General features: G+C 42.9%; 1 protein-coding gene across 1 annotated transcript in view; it reads right to left on the bottom strand.

The window, feature by feature from the left end:
* The window catches only part of CELA1 (chymotrypsin like elastase 1), a 28,730-nt gene extending 13,560 nt beyond the window's left edge, over nucleotides 1–15,170 (bottom strand). The window contains 4 exon segments of the mRNA XM_030195000.1: nucleotides 5,202–5,302; nucleotides 5,852–5,937; nucleotides 5,940–5,963; nucleotides 15,077–15,170. Of these exon segments, the coding sequence (XP_030050860.1) occupies nucleotides 5,202–5,302; nucleotides 5,852–5,937; nucleotides 5,940–5,963; nucleotides 15,077–15,170 (305 nt within the window).
* Nucleotides 15,171–16,032: the final 862 nt, after the last annotated feature.

The raw sequence follows: 16,032 nt of genomic DNA, 5'->3' as shown, positions 1-16,032 counted from the left end.
TAACGGCATCCAAGTACCCAGACTTTGTTATAGACTATTAGAGAGTAAGTTGTTGTTTACACACTATGTAGGTGTGCCCACTTACTACCACATTAATAGCAGGTGTAAATATGCACACCTAAATGTGGCACTTCAGCACCTAACTTACAATATTCTGTAAGTTATACGCATAAACGTTGGACATGCCCAGGCCCTACCATGCACCTTCCCCTTTTAATGCCTCCTTGCACTTAGGCATTAAGGGGTCCTTTAATTAAGCTGCGCTATTGAAGTGCTCACTGCAGGGCAAGTGCTATCCACACACTAAAAAATGCAATTAATTTTTTGGCGCTGGAGGCAGGTCTGGGGGCAGAGAGTGAGCATGTTCTGCACTAGTGCAGTTAAATTGCCACCGCATGAGGTTAGCATGAGGTTAGCACGTGAGTCCTTACTGCCTATATAATGGGTGGTAGTAGGGGCTCACGTGCTAATGAGAAAATTGGCCTTTAATTGGGAAAATAGAAAAATCAGCTATTTTATCTCAGTGGTAAGGCAATCTAGAGACATTTTGGACACATTCCCCTTCCCTCTTCCATCCAGGTTTCCCTAATCCTTCCGTCCATTCCTACTCTTCCCCATTATCTCTTGTAGGTTTTTCTGCTGTATTAGCTTCATTTTACTGCATTGGCGTCTGCCTCTGTGGTCCGTTGTAAGCCACATTGAGCCTGACACTGTTGGGAAACTGTGGGGTACAAATGAGATAAATAAATAAATAAATATTTTACCACAATTTGGTAAAAGGGCCCCTAAGTGAGTTACACACTAAAATTCTAGAATAACACTTAGCACTCAATAAGCACTTATGCATGTAACAGTATGTCATGCCTATAAGTGTAGCATTCTAGAAGTTACACATACAAGGTGCCTTGTCATAGAATGAGGGGCATAGGCGTTGTAGCTCAATGCCCCTACTTTAGCCACTTTTGGAGGAGGTGTTCTCATGGTACATATTTTGAGCGGGATTGGAAAATTATGGCTATTGATTGAATTTTCAAATCTATCAAATGTGTATTATTTTCATAAAACATCTACCTGCAAAAGCAATTAAGTGCAGAAGTCCACAGGCGTCTCATACCGTAGGAAGTTTCAAAGCAAAATTATGCATTTTCCTTTTGAAATTGATGCAGTGTCAATGGGTAAAACGTGTTTCACAGTAAAATAGAAAGTTTGAAAATTGCCCCCCCCCCTTAAAGTTTAATAGTTTTATACTAGTTTTGAACCTGAGAGATTTGCCTCTAAGTCAGTATTTTCCACCCAGTGTGCCTTCAGACCTGATGGAAAAGAAGTCTCTAATGCCTAATTCTTATATCCAGACCAGCACATGGATTCTGACCCCCAACCCACAGCAGCAAGAGACATCAGCAATGGCTCTTGAATGTGCAGACGTTTCTTTCCGCCCAAGCACACGTGTACATGCTTCTCTCCTTCAACTATTACTACTACTTATCATTTCTATTGCGCTACTAGACGTACGCAGCGTCGTACACTGGACATGAATAGACAATCTCTGCTTGAAAGAGCTTACAATCTAATTAGGACAGACAAACAGAACAAATAAGGGATAGCAAATAATCAAGAAACTTCAGACAGCCCAGAACACAGCAGCTAGTCTCATATTCAGCAAAACAAAATTTGAAAGTGCTAAACCCCTCCGAGAAAAGTTACACTGGCTCCCACTTAAAGAACGCATCACGTTCAAAATATGCACCCTAGTTCACAAAATCATTAACAGAGATGCCCCAGCCTACATGTCAGGCCTGATAGACTTACCACCCAGGAATGCCAAAAAAACATCCCGCACACTCCTTAATCTTCACTTCTCCAACTGTAAAGGTCTAAAATACAAACTAATGCATGCGTCAACCTTTTCCTACCTGAGCACACAATTCTGGAACACACCGCCGCGAAACTTGAAAACGATTTATGAACTGACTAACTTCCACAGACTACTGAAGACCCATCTCTTTAACAAGGCGTACCATAAAGATCAACAAATATAAAACCCTCCGCACTTATCCTGAATTGTCTTATCATATTTGCTGTTATTCTATTATCATGTTTTACCACTATTTTGTTATCCAAGATCCTTCTGTTATACTAAATGTCTAATTCCTTTTGTATTTCCACTATTCATAATGTATTGTAAGCCACACTGAGCCTGCAAAGAGGTGGGAAAATGTGGGATACAAATGCAATAAATAAATAAATAAATAAATAAATAAGGGAATTATTACAGTGGAAATGATAAATTATGGGTATTGAACAAGTGAGTAAGGGTTAGGAGTTAAAAGCAGCATCAAAAAGGTGAGCTTTTAGCCTAGATTTGAAGAAGGCCAGAGATGGAGCTTGATGTACCGGCTCAGAAAGTCCATTCCAGGCATATGGTGCAGCAAGATAAAAGGAATGGACTCTGGAGTTAGCAGTGGAGGAGAAGGGTGCAGATGACAGATTTACCCAGTGAACGGAGTTCCCGGAGAGGAGTGTAGAAAGACATAAGAGTGGAGAGGTACTGAGGAGCTGCAGAGTGAATGCACTACAGGAATAACAGGAATAACAGGAATTTGAACTGCATGCGGAAACGGATTGGGAGCCAATTAAGTGGCTTGAGGAGAGGGCTAATATGAGCATAGCGACACTGGCAGAATATAAGCCGTGCAGCAGAATTTTGAACAGATTGAAGGGGAGAGAGATGGCTTAGTGGGAGACCTGTGAGAAGCAAGTTGCAATAGTCTAAGCGAGAGGTGATAAGAGTGTGGATAAGGGTTCTGGTAGTATGTGCTCAGAAAGGAAAAGACGAATTTTGGTGATATTATGGAGAAATAAACAACAGGTTTTAGCAGTCTGTTGAATATGTGCAGAAAAGGAGAGAGAGGAGTTGAAGATGACCCCAAGGTTACGAGTTGATGAGACAGGGAGGAATAGAGTGTTATCCACAGAGATAGAGAAAGGGGGAAGAGGAGAGGTTGGTTTAGGGGGAAAGATAAGAAGCTCAGTCTTGGTCATGTTTAGTTTCAGACAGTGGTGAGACATCCAGGCAGCAGTGTGGGAATTAAGATGCAGCATATAGGGTATGGATGGTCAGCCAGAAAATTGTCATTTCATGTCGTGTATGGAATTTTTCATTTTACTTGTTTTTATTTGGCCATTTTACCATTTTGTTAGTAGCTGATAATAGTGTGCACTCTTTGGAAATAATGCACGCATACTATTTCAGAAAGAAAATGCACTCTTTCCCTAATAGGCTACCTTGTTGGACAGACTAGATGGATTGTACAGGTCTTTATCTGTCAACATTTACTATGTTATGAGTGTGCATATGCCCTGGTTTGCACATCTCTTTATATAAAACGCACCTCCAACGTTCTAATGAAGCCTCAAGTCTCCCAACGTTCTAAAAAGTTATGGTGTAGATCGCTTTTTTTCCATGAGTGTCTGCCCCGCCCTTGCGTCAAACGTGATGACGTCAAGGGCGGAGCAGTTACACTCCATGAATCGCATCGCCCACTCATTCGTGACGTCAAACGCATCGCCTGCAAGAAAGAAGGGAGGACTACCATCACCCCGCCCTCGTGTCACAATGCGATGACGTCAAGGGCGGAGCACTGACACGGGAGGAAGCGAGGGAGGAAAGCAGCATGAACATGGAAAGGAGGGAGCGAGCCAGCCTGAACGTGGGAGGGAGGGAGGGAGGGAGGGAGGCTGGCAGGCAGCCTGAACGTTGCAGAGAGGGAGGGAACGAGCCAGCCAGCAAGCCAGCCTGTACGTGGGAGGGAGGGAGCCAGCCTGAACGTGCCAGTGGGAGGGAGAGAGGGCCACGACCCTGCAAGGCGGAGGGAGGGGGGCCACGACAGTGAAGCTGGGAGGGGGGAGGTCAACGAATCGCATCGCCCACCCGATCGTGACGTCATACGCATCGCTTGCAAGAAATAAGGGAGGAGTACCATCACCCCGCCCTCGTGTAACAACGCAATGACGTCGAGGGCGGAGCACTGACACGGGAGGAAGCGAGGGAGCGAGCCAGCCTGAACGTGGGAGGGAGGGAGTCAGGCAGGCAGGCAGGCAGCCTGAACGTTGGAGGAAGGGAGGGAACGAGCTAGTCAGCCTGAACGTGGGAAGGAGCGAGGGAGGGAGCCAGCTTGAATGTGGCAGTGGGAGGGAGGGAGGGCCACGACCCTGAAAGGTGGAGGGAGGGGGGCCACGACACTGAAACTGGGAGGGGAAGGGGAGGAAAAAGGAGAGGGGAAGGGGAAGGAAGGGGGGGAGGGAAGACACGGGGAGGGGGAAAGAGGGCGGGAGACGGAGGGGGGGCCCCTGCCGAACACTCTCATTCTTTCTCACACACACAATCTCACACACACAGCCTCACTCTATGTCACACGCACACACACACACATTCACTCTGTCTCTCACTCTCACACACACTCTCTCAAACATACACATTCCGATGAAAACCTTGCTAGCGCCCGTTTCATTGGTCTCAGAAACGGGCCTTTTTTTACTAGTGTATAATAATTCATGCACAAGTAGTGGTTCCAATATTGGGAAAGAGTATGCCCTCTTCCAAAGAGTGTGCACTAGGATCAGTGAATGACAAAACACAAAATGTTGTACGGTTTTTTTTTCTGTTTGTTTTCATTTGGTAATGACATACAATGATATAGGATATGTGGTTGATATTTCCTATGTCATGGCCTAATATAGGGCAGGGCTAGCTGGACCTTAGTTTGTGTGGTGCACACACTGCATATAGAACCTCCTTCTTTTACACCTCCTGAACCTCATCTTTTGAGTCCTTCCAGCCTCTGCTGGGGCTTTCCCTAGCTCTTCTTTGGGCCATGAGTCCTCTCTCATATGCCTGCTCTCAGAGGCTGCTGTACGGTACAACATATTTGAAAATGTAGGTGTGCCTAGGGTTGAAAACATTGGAAAACACTGCTCTAGGCTAACCCTCCCCCTCCCCCATTGTCTATAAATGTTCTGTCTTAGAACCTTTACAGTCTGTCAGTCAGTGCCCTTGCTGTATTTCTTATGGTCTTAAGAGATATCATTCTGTGCTGATCAAGTGACTGGGGGTGGGGGAGGGGGGTCAAGGCAATGGTGCAGCAGTCCTCCTAGCAATCTGAGTGGCCGGTGGACCCCTGGGATCTATACTTTTACAATACCTGTCCACACAGTGAGCAGCAGTGAGCACCCAGTTTGCCCGGACAAGGGTCCCACCGCAGGTGTGGTACCAGCTTCCACCACTATTATATTGCAGGGAAATCTGAAAGGGAATGGGGGAAGAGGCTAGTTAAAAGAAATCAAGGAAAGGAAAGAAAACAGCTTCGCATTTTAGATGTCCTCAGAGAATCAAAGCAGACGTATAATTATAATCTTGATAAAGTTAGAGTTGCAGATCACCAGGGAAAGGCTTTTTACTGCTGGTACTACTAATTATCATCTTTATAGCACTACTAGACACACACAGCACTGTACACGTACAGAGAAGAGACAGCCCCCTGCTCTATTGAACTTACAACCAATTCAAGACAAAATTAAACTTTCATTTATTGCGGGAATAGTTAAAAACAACATACATATGAACAGGCGAATAAGGACTATAATTTAAAAGCAGCATCATAAAAGTGAACTTTTAGCTGGAGTTGAACAGGGCCAGAGAAGAAGCATTTAATGTAGGCATACAGTGCAATAAGGTGGAAAGAACAGAGTCTGAAGACATCAGTGGAGGAGATGGACACACTTAAGAACAACTTACTCTATATGAATGGAAAAAAGAGTGAGAAACTGAGTAAGCATTAAAAGATGCACCCACCTGAGATGGCCAGGCGTTACGCGGGGCTTCTGATCCACCTACGACACGCCCATTCTGTTCCAAATACTCCTCGAAGCAGTGTCCTTCAGAGATAAAGACATAATCACCATTACTGTAAGGGCACACAGCATTAAGAGGGGATAGGGTCTTTCATGGCTGATATCATGTGTTCCCCTCTCAATATTCATTAACAAGTGATAGGTGCAGAGTCAGGGGGTGACCCGAGCCAAGTACACAACTGGTTCCATGAGGAAATGTATAAGCACAGTTAGCAATTGCTGGTGTTGTATCTGCAAAGCTAAAGATTAGATGAGTGTGGAGTCTGAATATCCATCTCCTCTAAATGTGCTCTCTTCAGAGCAGGGGTGAGGTACCCTGTCATGGCAGCACAAGAGTGGCTGGTGCTGCTACTGCCAGTGCTGGGCTTCCATTAGCCACAGAACATGGTAAATCTATGCAATGGTAGCCACAATGTAATAGCAGTCAGACCCCACCCAGTCTCAACACTTTTTATTGTCATTTGTCTTACACCTATATGAAAATTATTTTATCACACAGTTTTATGTGATAAAATTATATGCAGTTTTTGTTCCCTAGTATTTGAAAAATTCTATTGTTGTGTATAGGCTGTTGAGGGACTTGAGGTCAGATCATGCGATGTTACTGGTAATTGGAGATTTACATTCTGTAAGATATGTTTGTACTTAGAATTCAATGTTTTCACTTGCTGGTCCGCAGATTTGGAATACACTACCTGGAGTCGTTAGATTGTATAGTAATATGACATCTTTTCATAAACTATTGAATGCACATTTATATATGCAGGCATGGAGCTAATGTGTTTAAATTTCTCACTTTGACATAACAAAATGTCCTATTTGAAACTGTTGACATTACCTTTGCATGAGTTATCAAGGGGCTCATATGATATATCTTTATTTGTATTTGAGAGAGAAAAATGATGAATAGGAGACCCTGAAAAGAGTTACAAGAAGATAGGAAAACAGTAACCAGAGACTGCGACCTACAATTAGAAAAATTATATAGCCAGACAACAAAGGTAGAGAAAGAATTTTATTTTTTCATTTATCGTGAAATAATGTGGAAACCATGTTAGTCTACATTAAAGTTAATAAATGAAAAAAAAAAAAGAAAATAAAGGGGTCATTTTATCAAGCGGCGGCCATGAGCAGAACAAGAGAGGGGAAAAATGTTCTCAATGCTTTCTCTGTCAAAGCACAGCCCTTGAAAAAGCCTACAAGCGAAACGGATGGGGCCACCATCGGGCAACAGATAAGTGCTCGACTTTACTTTATCTATGTAAAGCTGCTCTACAGCACTTCATGAGAATTAGTGAAGGTTTTTATGAACCAAATAAAATTTGAAGTTATTGATATTGTCAATATATTTAAAAAAAAGTTTTTGTAAAAAAGAGCAAAATTGCTAAAATCTTTTTGGAAATAAATTAAAAGTTAAAATAATTGTTCCAAGCAAGGTTTTTATGACCAGTGATGAACACCACACCCCCAGTTAAAGCCGCCGAAAACTGAAAGTAAGCGTTTTGAGGTCTTTTCCTTGATTTTTAGAAATACTTTGTTAAAATTAAACATCATATTTCCATATAAATTTTATTGGATTCCTCTTTATATGTTTGGTGACCTTATACCTTGGAGTCCTTTATGGTGATCCTCCTACTATTGTTTACTAAAACAGCACTACCGCCAGCTGCACCCAGGAGACATTGGTAGTTCTGAGTTTTCCATGTGCCATTTCCCATGCTATAAAATTGTTTTTAATTTTCTAGTGTGGGGTGGGGAGTAGGTGTTTCAGTGGTAATCAGGCAGCACAGGCACATTGCTGCGTGCTGCCCGATTACTGCCGGGTTAGCGCATGAGCCCTTATTGTCTACTAAATAGGTGAGTAAGGGCTCAGGCAGTACACGGCTGTGAGCTAATTTTGATACTAGCACATGGCCATTAACAACTCAAAAAAATGGTAAAAGGGGCCCCAAAGTGATACCTTTTTATTGGACTAAATACATTTTTTGACTAGGTTTCGGAGGCCAAAATCTAAATTCCTCAGGTAAGTAAACTATGCTGACCTGAGGAAGGAGGTTTTGGCCTCTGAAAGCTGATCAAAAATATATTAAATTAGACCAATAAAAAGGTATTACCTTGGGCCAAGATGGCGACCGAATAGGAAACAATTCTAATTCCTGTTGATTATTCCTTAAAGATGTCTAAGCAAAGAGGCAAACAACGAGTTAGTTCCGCAACTCCTGTTTTGCCGCGAGTGGGAACAATGGACCGTTTCCTTTCTCTGGGTGTGACTGCAGGGCTTTTTTCACTGCTGGACGGTGCGGGGAGAGGTCTCCCACTCCCCAGGCTTGAACATGAAACATCTTTCAGCCCTGAAATGAGGAGGCCTCCCCCAATGCCGGCAACGGTATCGACTACGGTCCAGAATCCCCCGGATGTTCAAAATACGACAGCGTTTCCTGGCACGGGATCCGAATCGATCCCAGAGAAGCCGACAAGCCCTGCGGTGGTAATGGCAGGTGTGAATGGAGGAGATGGTGTCCTTCAGGAAGATCGTGGAGCAGTAGGAGGACATTCAGAATTGGCTTCTTCTCCTGATTTGGATTTATCAAGTATGTCCTATTTGCCTAAGAAACCTCAAATAATTACATTGGACAATATATGGGAGGCACTTGTAGGATTAGAAGCCTCCTTTACACAAAACGTTTCCTATTTTAATCAGAAATTCAACTCTGATTCTGAAAAAATAACTGAAATGGACAAAAAATTAATATCTTTGGGTAAAGAAACTGAAGTTAACTCCACTACAATACAAAACTGCCAGCAGATTCAAGTAAATTTAATTAAAGAAAATATTTACCTTCAAAACCAAATTGAAATATTAGAAAATTATCAACGTTCAAATGCCCTCAGATTGATAAACTTTCCTAAGCAAGTTGCCATCTCACCTTTGATAACTTTTAAACAATACTTAACTGAAGTGCTAAAAATTCCAGAAAAATCACATGCTCCAATTTCAAAGATTTTCTATATAGAACCTTTTCGGAAGAAAGATTTAGTACAAGGAGAGAAAGTGGCTCCTCCAATAGAAACTTTGGATTTGAATTTGACTCAAATAATTGAAGAAGACAATGTGGGATTGACAACTGCTACACTTAAGGTGATTTTTATATTACAACCGGACAGAGACTGGATACTTATCAATTTTTTCTGCAAAGAGGACAAGATTTCCTGAGTTGTAAAATTAGGATGTATCCTGATGTCTCAAGAACCACACAAAAGAAGAGACAGGAAATTCGTACGTTGAGGCCGAAGGTATTGCAGCTCGGCGCACTATTTTGGCTGAATTTCCCCTGCAAGTGCATAATAAAATTAAACTCTATTAAATATGTATTTTTTGAGGCGAAACAGCTTAACAATTTTTTAGAAGCCAAGCTGAAAGACTCACTGCTACCAATATCAAGGACTATAGCAACTTCAACTCCGTAATTAGTATTAAGCCGCCTGGTTGCTCCTATCAGCCGCCTAATTCTAGAATTAGAATTTTGATTCTGATTTAATATACTTTATTGCCTTAAATATTGTGTGTGCCCCTATAATTGTGGACTAAAGATGAGTAAATAGTTTTCTTCTGGTTTTTTTTGTCTTTATTCAATATTATATACTTTTTCTTTAATATGTATTAACTATAATCATCTTTATCTGAATTCAAGATATAATGCTTGATGTAACTGTAAAACTTGAATTAAAAAAAGGTATTACCTTATTTTCTTTTTTAGTTTTCTTTTTATGTACTAATTTTTATTTTAGGGAATGGAATGTATCCCTTTTACTCCTCGGTCATCTAGCGGTCCAACCGATTCTTTTGCCGGCTTCCTGCTTTTAATATACCTAAAAAAATATTTTACTATCAGCCTTATTTTCGAAAGTGATGGGCGCCCAGATTTCGACCCAAATTGGGTGATAGGCGCCCATCTCGCAAAGGTGCCCAAATCGGTATAATCGAAGCTGATTTTGGGCGTCTTCAACTGCACTCCGTCGCGGGAACGAACAAAGTTGATGGGGACATGTCGGAGGCATGGTGAAGGCGGGACTGGGGCGTGTTTATCGGCTGAGGAGAGATGAGCGCCTTCAGCTGATAATCGAAAAAAGAAAGGCATTTTTAGCGTGAATTTAGGTCACTTTTTTTTAATCCTTTTTTTTCCACGAACAAGTCCCAAAAAAGTGCCCTAAATGACGAGATGACCACCGGAGGGAATTGGGGATGACCACCTCTGACTCCCCCAGTGGTCACTAACCCCCTCCCACCAAAAAAAAAACAACCTTAACAACTTTTTTTCCAGCCTGTATGCCACCGTCAAATGCCATACCCAGCTCCATCACAACAGTATGCAGGTCCCTGGAGCAGTTGTTAGTGGGTGCAGTGGACTTCAGGCAGGTGGACCCAGGCCCATCCCCCCTACCTATTACACTTGTGGTAGTAAATGGGAGCCCTCCAAACCGCCCCCAAAACCCACTGTACCCACATGTAGGTGCCCCCTTCAGCTATAAGGGCTGTGGTAATGGTGTAGAGTTGTGGGCAGTGGGTTTGGGGGGGGGGGGGGGGATTTGAGGGGCTCAGCACCCAAAGGAAAGGAGCTATGGACTTGTTTTGTTTTGTTTTCACCGTTCTTCTCATTTTATCATAGTCTTCTTTTTTAAAGTTAAACGCTAACATATTTGATTTCCTATGTATACTTACTTCAAAGCTAATATCAAATCCGATTATATTATGATCACTGTTAACAAGCGGCCCCAGCACCATTACCTCCCGCACTAGATCATGCGCTCCACTAAGGACTAGGTCTAGAATTTTTCCTTCTCTCGTCGGCTCCTGTACCAGCTGCTCCATAAAGCTGTCCTTGATTTCATCAAGGAATTTTACCTCCCTAACGTGCCCTGATTTTACATTTACCCAGTAAATATCGTGGTAATTAAAATCACCCATTATTATTGTGCTGCCCAGTTTGTTTGCGTCCCTAATTTCCTTTAACATTTCTGCATCCGTCTGTTCACCCCAGCGAGGCGGACGGTAGTACACTCCTATCACTATCCTTTTCCCCTTTACACATGGAATTTCAGTTCATAGTGATTCCAAGAAGTGTTTTCTTTCCTGCAGAATTTTCAATCTATTTGATTCAAGGCTCTCCTTAATATACAATGCTACTCCTCTACCAATTCAATCCACCCTATCACTACGATATAATTTGTACCCCGGTATGACAGTGTCCCACTGATTATCCTCCTTCCACCAGGTCTCAGAGATGCCTGTTATATCTAATTTTTCATTTAGTGCAATATATTCTAACTCTCCCATCTTATTTCTTAGGCTCCTGGCATTCGCATATAGACATTTCAAACTATGTTTGTTGTTCCTGTTTACATTATGCTCAGTACTTGACAGTATTAATTTGCAATCTTTTGTCTGATTTTTATTTAAGGATACCTGATCTACTATGGTCTCTTTTGCAACCTCACTATCAGGGTATCCTATCTTCTCTGTTTTGGTGATATCTTTGAAAGATACCTTATCCCGAACCTTGCACTTTTGAGCAACTGTCAGCCTTCCCCCCCGTTTCTAGTTTAAAAGCTGCTCTATCTCCTTTTTAAATGCTGATGCCAGCAGCCTGGTCCCACCCTGGTTAAGGTAGAGCCCATCCTTTCAGAATAAGCTCCCCCTTCCCCAGAATGTTGCCCAGTTCCTAACAAATCTAAAACCCTCCTCCCTACACCATCGTCTCATCCACGCATTGAGACTCCGGAGCTCTGCCTGTCTCTTGGGCCCTGCACATGGAATGGGTAGCATTTCAGAAAATGCTACCTTAGAGGTTCTGGATTTGAGCTTTCTACCTAAGAGCCTAAATTTGGTTTCCAGAACCTCTCTCCCACATTTTCCTATGTCATTGGTACCCACATGTACCAAGACAGCCGGCTGCTCTGCAGCACTATCTAAAATCCTATCTAGGTGACGCGTGAGGTCCGCCACCTTCACACCAGGCAGGCAAGTCACCAGGCGATCCTCATGTCCACCAGCCACCCAGCTATCTATATGCCTAATGATCGAATCACCAACTACAACAGCTGTCCTAACCTTTCCCTCCCGGGCAGCACTTGAAGACATATTCTCGGTGCAAGAGGATAGTACATCCCCTGGTGGGCAGGTCCTGTCTACAGGAGTACTTCCTACTTCACCATGGTGATGCTCTCCTTCTAGAAGACCTCCCTCCTCCAAGGTAGCAGAGGGGCTACCAAACTGGAGGTGGGACTTCTCTACAACATTCCTGTAGGTCTCCTCTATGTACCTCTCTGTCTCCCTCAGCTCCACAAAGTCTGCTACTCTAGCCTCAAGAGAACGGACCCGTTCTCTGAGAGCTAGGAACTCCTTGCATCAGGCACACACATATGACATCTCACCAACTGGGAGGATCATACATGTGACACTCAGTGCAAAATACTGGATAGCACCCCTCTTGCTGCTGGACTGCTGACTCCATCTTAGTGTTTTGGAGTTTTTCAATAATTTAAAACTTGCTACAGTATTAAGGATATTAGCCTAATATAAAAATGTCTTTTAGTTTATATAGTATATTGTATTATTTATTTAGTGTTTCCTTCTTAGATGTATTTAAAACTCTGTAAGAGCACTTATTGCTTGTTACCCTAATTACAATAACTGACTATAAATGAAGAGTTGTTCTAGGGGTGAGCGGGTGTTGGGGAGGGTGGGTGGAAAGACTAAACTAGATCCTGCAGTTCCTGCTAGAGTCTAAGGGGCCTTTTTAAAACAGTCTCTTTGAAGCTAACTCAGTGACCTATACAAATATTCTACTTCCCCACACCTAATTAGTTATCACCTAATTGAGGTCGCTGGATGTGCTACCTCTCCAGCAGCCAAAGAACAGAAAATAACTGCCTTTTAGAAGAAGAGTTTTTGGTTGTTAAGTTTGTACCTCTAGAAAAGGTTTCAGTTTAAAACTATGGGAAAAATGCCTATTTCTAGAGAAAATTTCAGTTTAAAACTATGGGAAAAAAGGTTGTACACTATCAGGCTTATTTTCAAAAGAGAAGGACACCCATCTTTCGACACAAATTGCAAGATGGGTGTCCTTCTCCCAGGGTCGCCCAAATCGGCATAATCGAAAGCCGATTTTGGGCGTCCTCAACTGCTTTCCGTCGCGGAGATGACCAAAGTTCATGGGGGCGTGTCGGAGGCGTAGCAAGGTGGGACTGGGGCGTACCTAACACATGGGCGTCCTTGACCGATAATGGAAAAAAGAAGGGCGTCCCTGACGAACACTTGGACAACTTTACCTGGTCATTTTTGCTTAAGACCAAGCCACAAAAATGTGCCCTAAATGACCAGATGACCACCGGAGGGAATCGGGGATGACTTCTCCTTACTCCCCCAGTGGTCACTAACCCCCTCTCACCCTCAAAGTTTTTAAAAATATATTTTCCAGCCTCTGTGCCAGCCTCAAATATCATACCCAGCTCCATGACAGCAGTATGCAGGTCCCTGGAGCAGTTTTAGTGGGTGCAGTGCACTTCAGGCAGGCGGACCCAGGCCCATCCCCCCCCTTACCTGTTACACTTGTGGTGGTAAATGTGAGCCCTTCAAAACCCACCAGAAACCCATTGTACCCACATGTAGGTGCCCCCCTTCATCCCTTAGGGCTATGGTAGTTGTACACAGTTGTGGGGAGTGGGTTTTGGGGGGCTCAACACACAAGGTAAGGGAGCTATGCACCTGGGAGCAATTTCTGAAATCCACTGCAGTGCTCCCCTAGGGTGCCCGCTTGGTGTCTTGGCATGTCAGGGGGACCAGTGCACTACGAATGATGGCTCCTCCCATGACCAAATGGCTTGGATTTGGTCGTTTCTGAAATGGGCATCCTCGGTTTCCATTATCGCCGAAAATCGGGGACGACCAACTCTAAGGACGGCCATCTCTAAGGTCGACCTAAATTTCGTGATTTGGGCATTCCTGACCGTATTATTGGAATGAAAGATGGACACCCATCTTGTTTCGATAATACAGGTTTCCCCGCCCCTCGCTGGGACATCCTGCCAAGAAAACTTGGGCACCCCTATCGATTATGCCCCTCCATGGCAACTAGTTAATAATGCTTGCTTTTCTCTCTCTCTCTCTCTCTCTCTCTCTTTTTATTCCCCCCTTAATACTAAACTAGGTCCTGCTTGCTTTTCCATCTCTCTCTCTTTTTATTCCCCCTTAATACTTTAATATTTTGCCTATCACTAACCTACAATTCCTCCTTTAAACCCCAATCTTTAAGTTCCCAAAGCACTTCAGATAATTACAGCAGTGAAAATATTCAAATAACAATACAAAGTATGGCATAGTATGCTACTTACAATGCCAATGTATTATAAATACTGTACCGCTCTCTTCGTACCTCAGTTTAATTTAGTCCATAGTTGTGACAAGACCTCTGTTGCCTTTAAGTCTCCTCAGAACTGTCAAACCTTTTACTACATTATTAGTTTTTTTTTACTAATTCATCATTTTTTAATTCAGTTTAGTGGAGATTTTGTTCCCCATGTCGGGTCTCAAACCCGGTATTAAAAAGGTGTAAAACTTGCACTAGGAAAATGTCAAACTCTGATCTCCACGTTCAATGTTTGAGATGCCTTGAGCAGCAGCACTGTGTTGAAGAATGTGCTGAATGTCAGCACATGTTGCCCAAGACACTTGAGATCAGGAATCTAAAGTTAAAAGATTATCTTCAGTCTCATTCGATATCAGATAAGCCATCGACTTTAGGCTCTTCTATTCATCCAATTCAAGTTACAGCACTTAAGTCAGCCTCTTCAGCTATTTTGGCAGACTCTTCAGAACTTAATAATCCCGCTGTTTCTCATGCGAAGCCACTGGGAACACAGGATTCAGCTGCTATTGGCGTCCAGAGCTTGCTCAGTTCCATGACAATGAGTGACATCGCACAACTCCATCAAGGCCGTGCTCAGACATCAGGATGAATGTATCAGAGCCTAGCAGGAGACCTTGATGCCAAAGCCTTCGGAGCAGTCTCCAGTGAGAACATCTAGTAAGGCTAATGGATCTTCACTGCCTAAATACCTTACTAAAGCAAGTGTCTCTTCCTGTCCTTGTCATTCTTCATTAACATACAGTAGCCGGTCTCGGTCTCGATCTTCCTCTCGAAGCCAACATTGACGCTGATGCTCCTATAGGCATGGTCATCAGTGCTGACGATCAACATCATACTGAGCTTCTAGACACTCACTGTCAAGTAGATCTATTAGGTCTTTGGTATCATACCATTGATCTGCAACTCCTTCAGGTATATCTAATTAACCTGCACAGCAGCTTGGGTCAGAACCAGCGGTTTTTCCAAATATTATTAAATTGCTTTCTCAGTTTCTTAATCAGCAACAGCAGCAAGAGCAACGTTTTCTGCTTCTCAAGCTGCAGTGTCTGTTCCCTCCACTTCTAATCAGCCTTTACAATTTCAAAGCTCTCCAGCACTGGTAGTACAATAGACAGGAAATCAGTCTGCTCAGAACTCGGTGTCCACTTCAAGAAAACATACATGGTCAGTCTCTACATCAAATTCTCAAGACCCTGATGTTGGGTCTGTGACTTCTAGATCTGTATAATCAATGTCTCAGGCTTCTGCTTCTAAAAGACAATGTAAAGACCCTCCCATGGGTAATGTGTCTGCACAAAAGGAATCAACTCTGCATCAGGAGGATTCCTCCTATCCTACATTTTTAGGAGTGGAGGAGTAGCCCACTGGTTAGTGCAGTGGACTTTGATCCTGATGAACTGGGTTTGAGTCGCACTGCAGCTCCCTTTGACTCTGGGCAAGTCACATTGCCCCAGGTACAAATAACTGCCCATATATAAACCATTTTGAATGTAGTTGTAAAAAATGAGAGAAAGGCAGTATAAAACCAGTCCCTCTTCCCTTTAACAAAGATGGGTACAGCATTATCTTTCCCAATAGTTTCATAAGCAAACAATAAATCAGATAAACGTATGGTTTTAAGGTATTTGAACCTTAATAAGGAGATTATTGTACTTCCTATAGATGACATATTTCAAGATATACACAAATCAGTTTG

Source organism: Microcaecilia unicolor, chromosome 3, assembly GCF_901765095.1.
Source record: "Microcaecilia unicolor chromosome 3, aMicUni1.1, whole genome shotgun sequence".
In the NCBI taxonomy this organism is placed as follows: Eukaryota; Metazoa; Chordata; class Amphibia; order Gymnophiona; family Siphonopidae; genus Microcaecilia; species Microcaecilia unicolor.
Note: the sequence above shows the minus strand (reverse complement) of the source record. Positions and strands in the feature narration are given on the sequence as shown.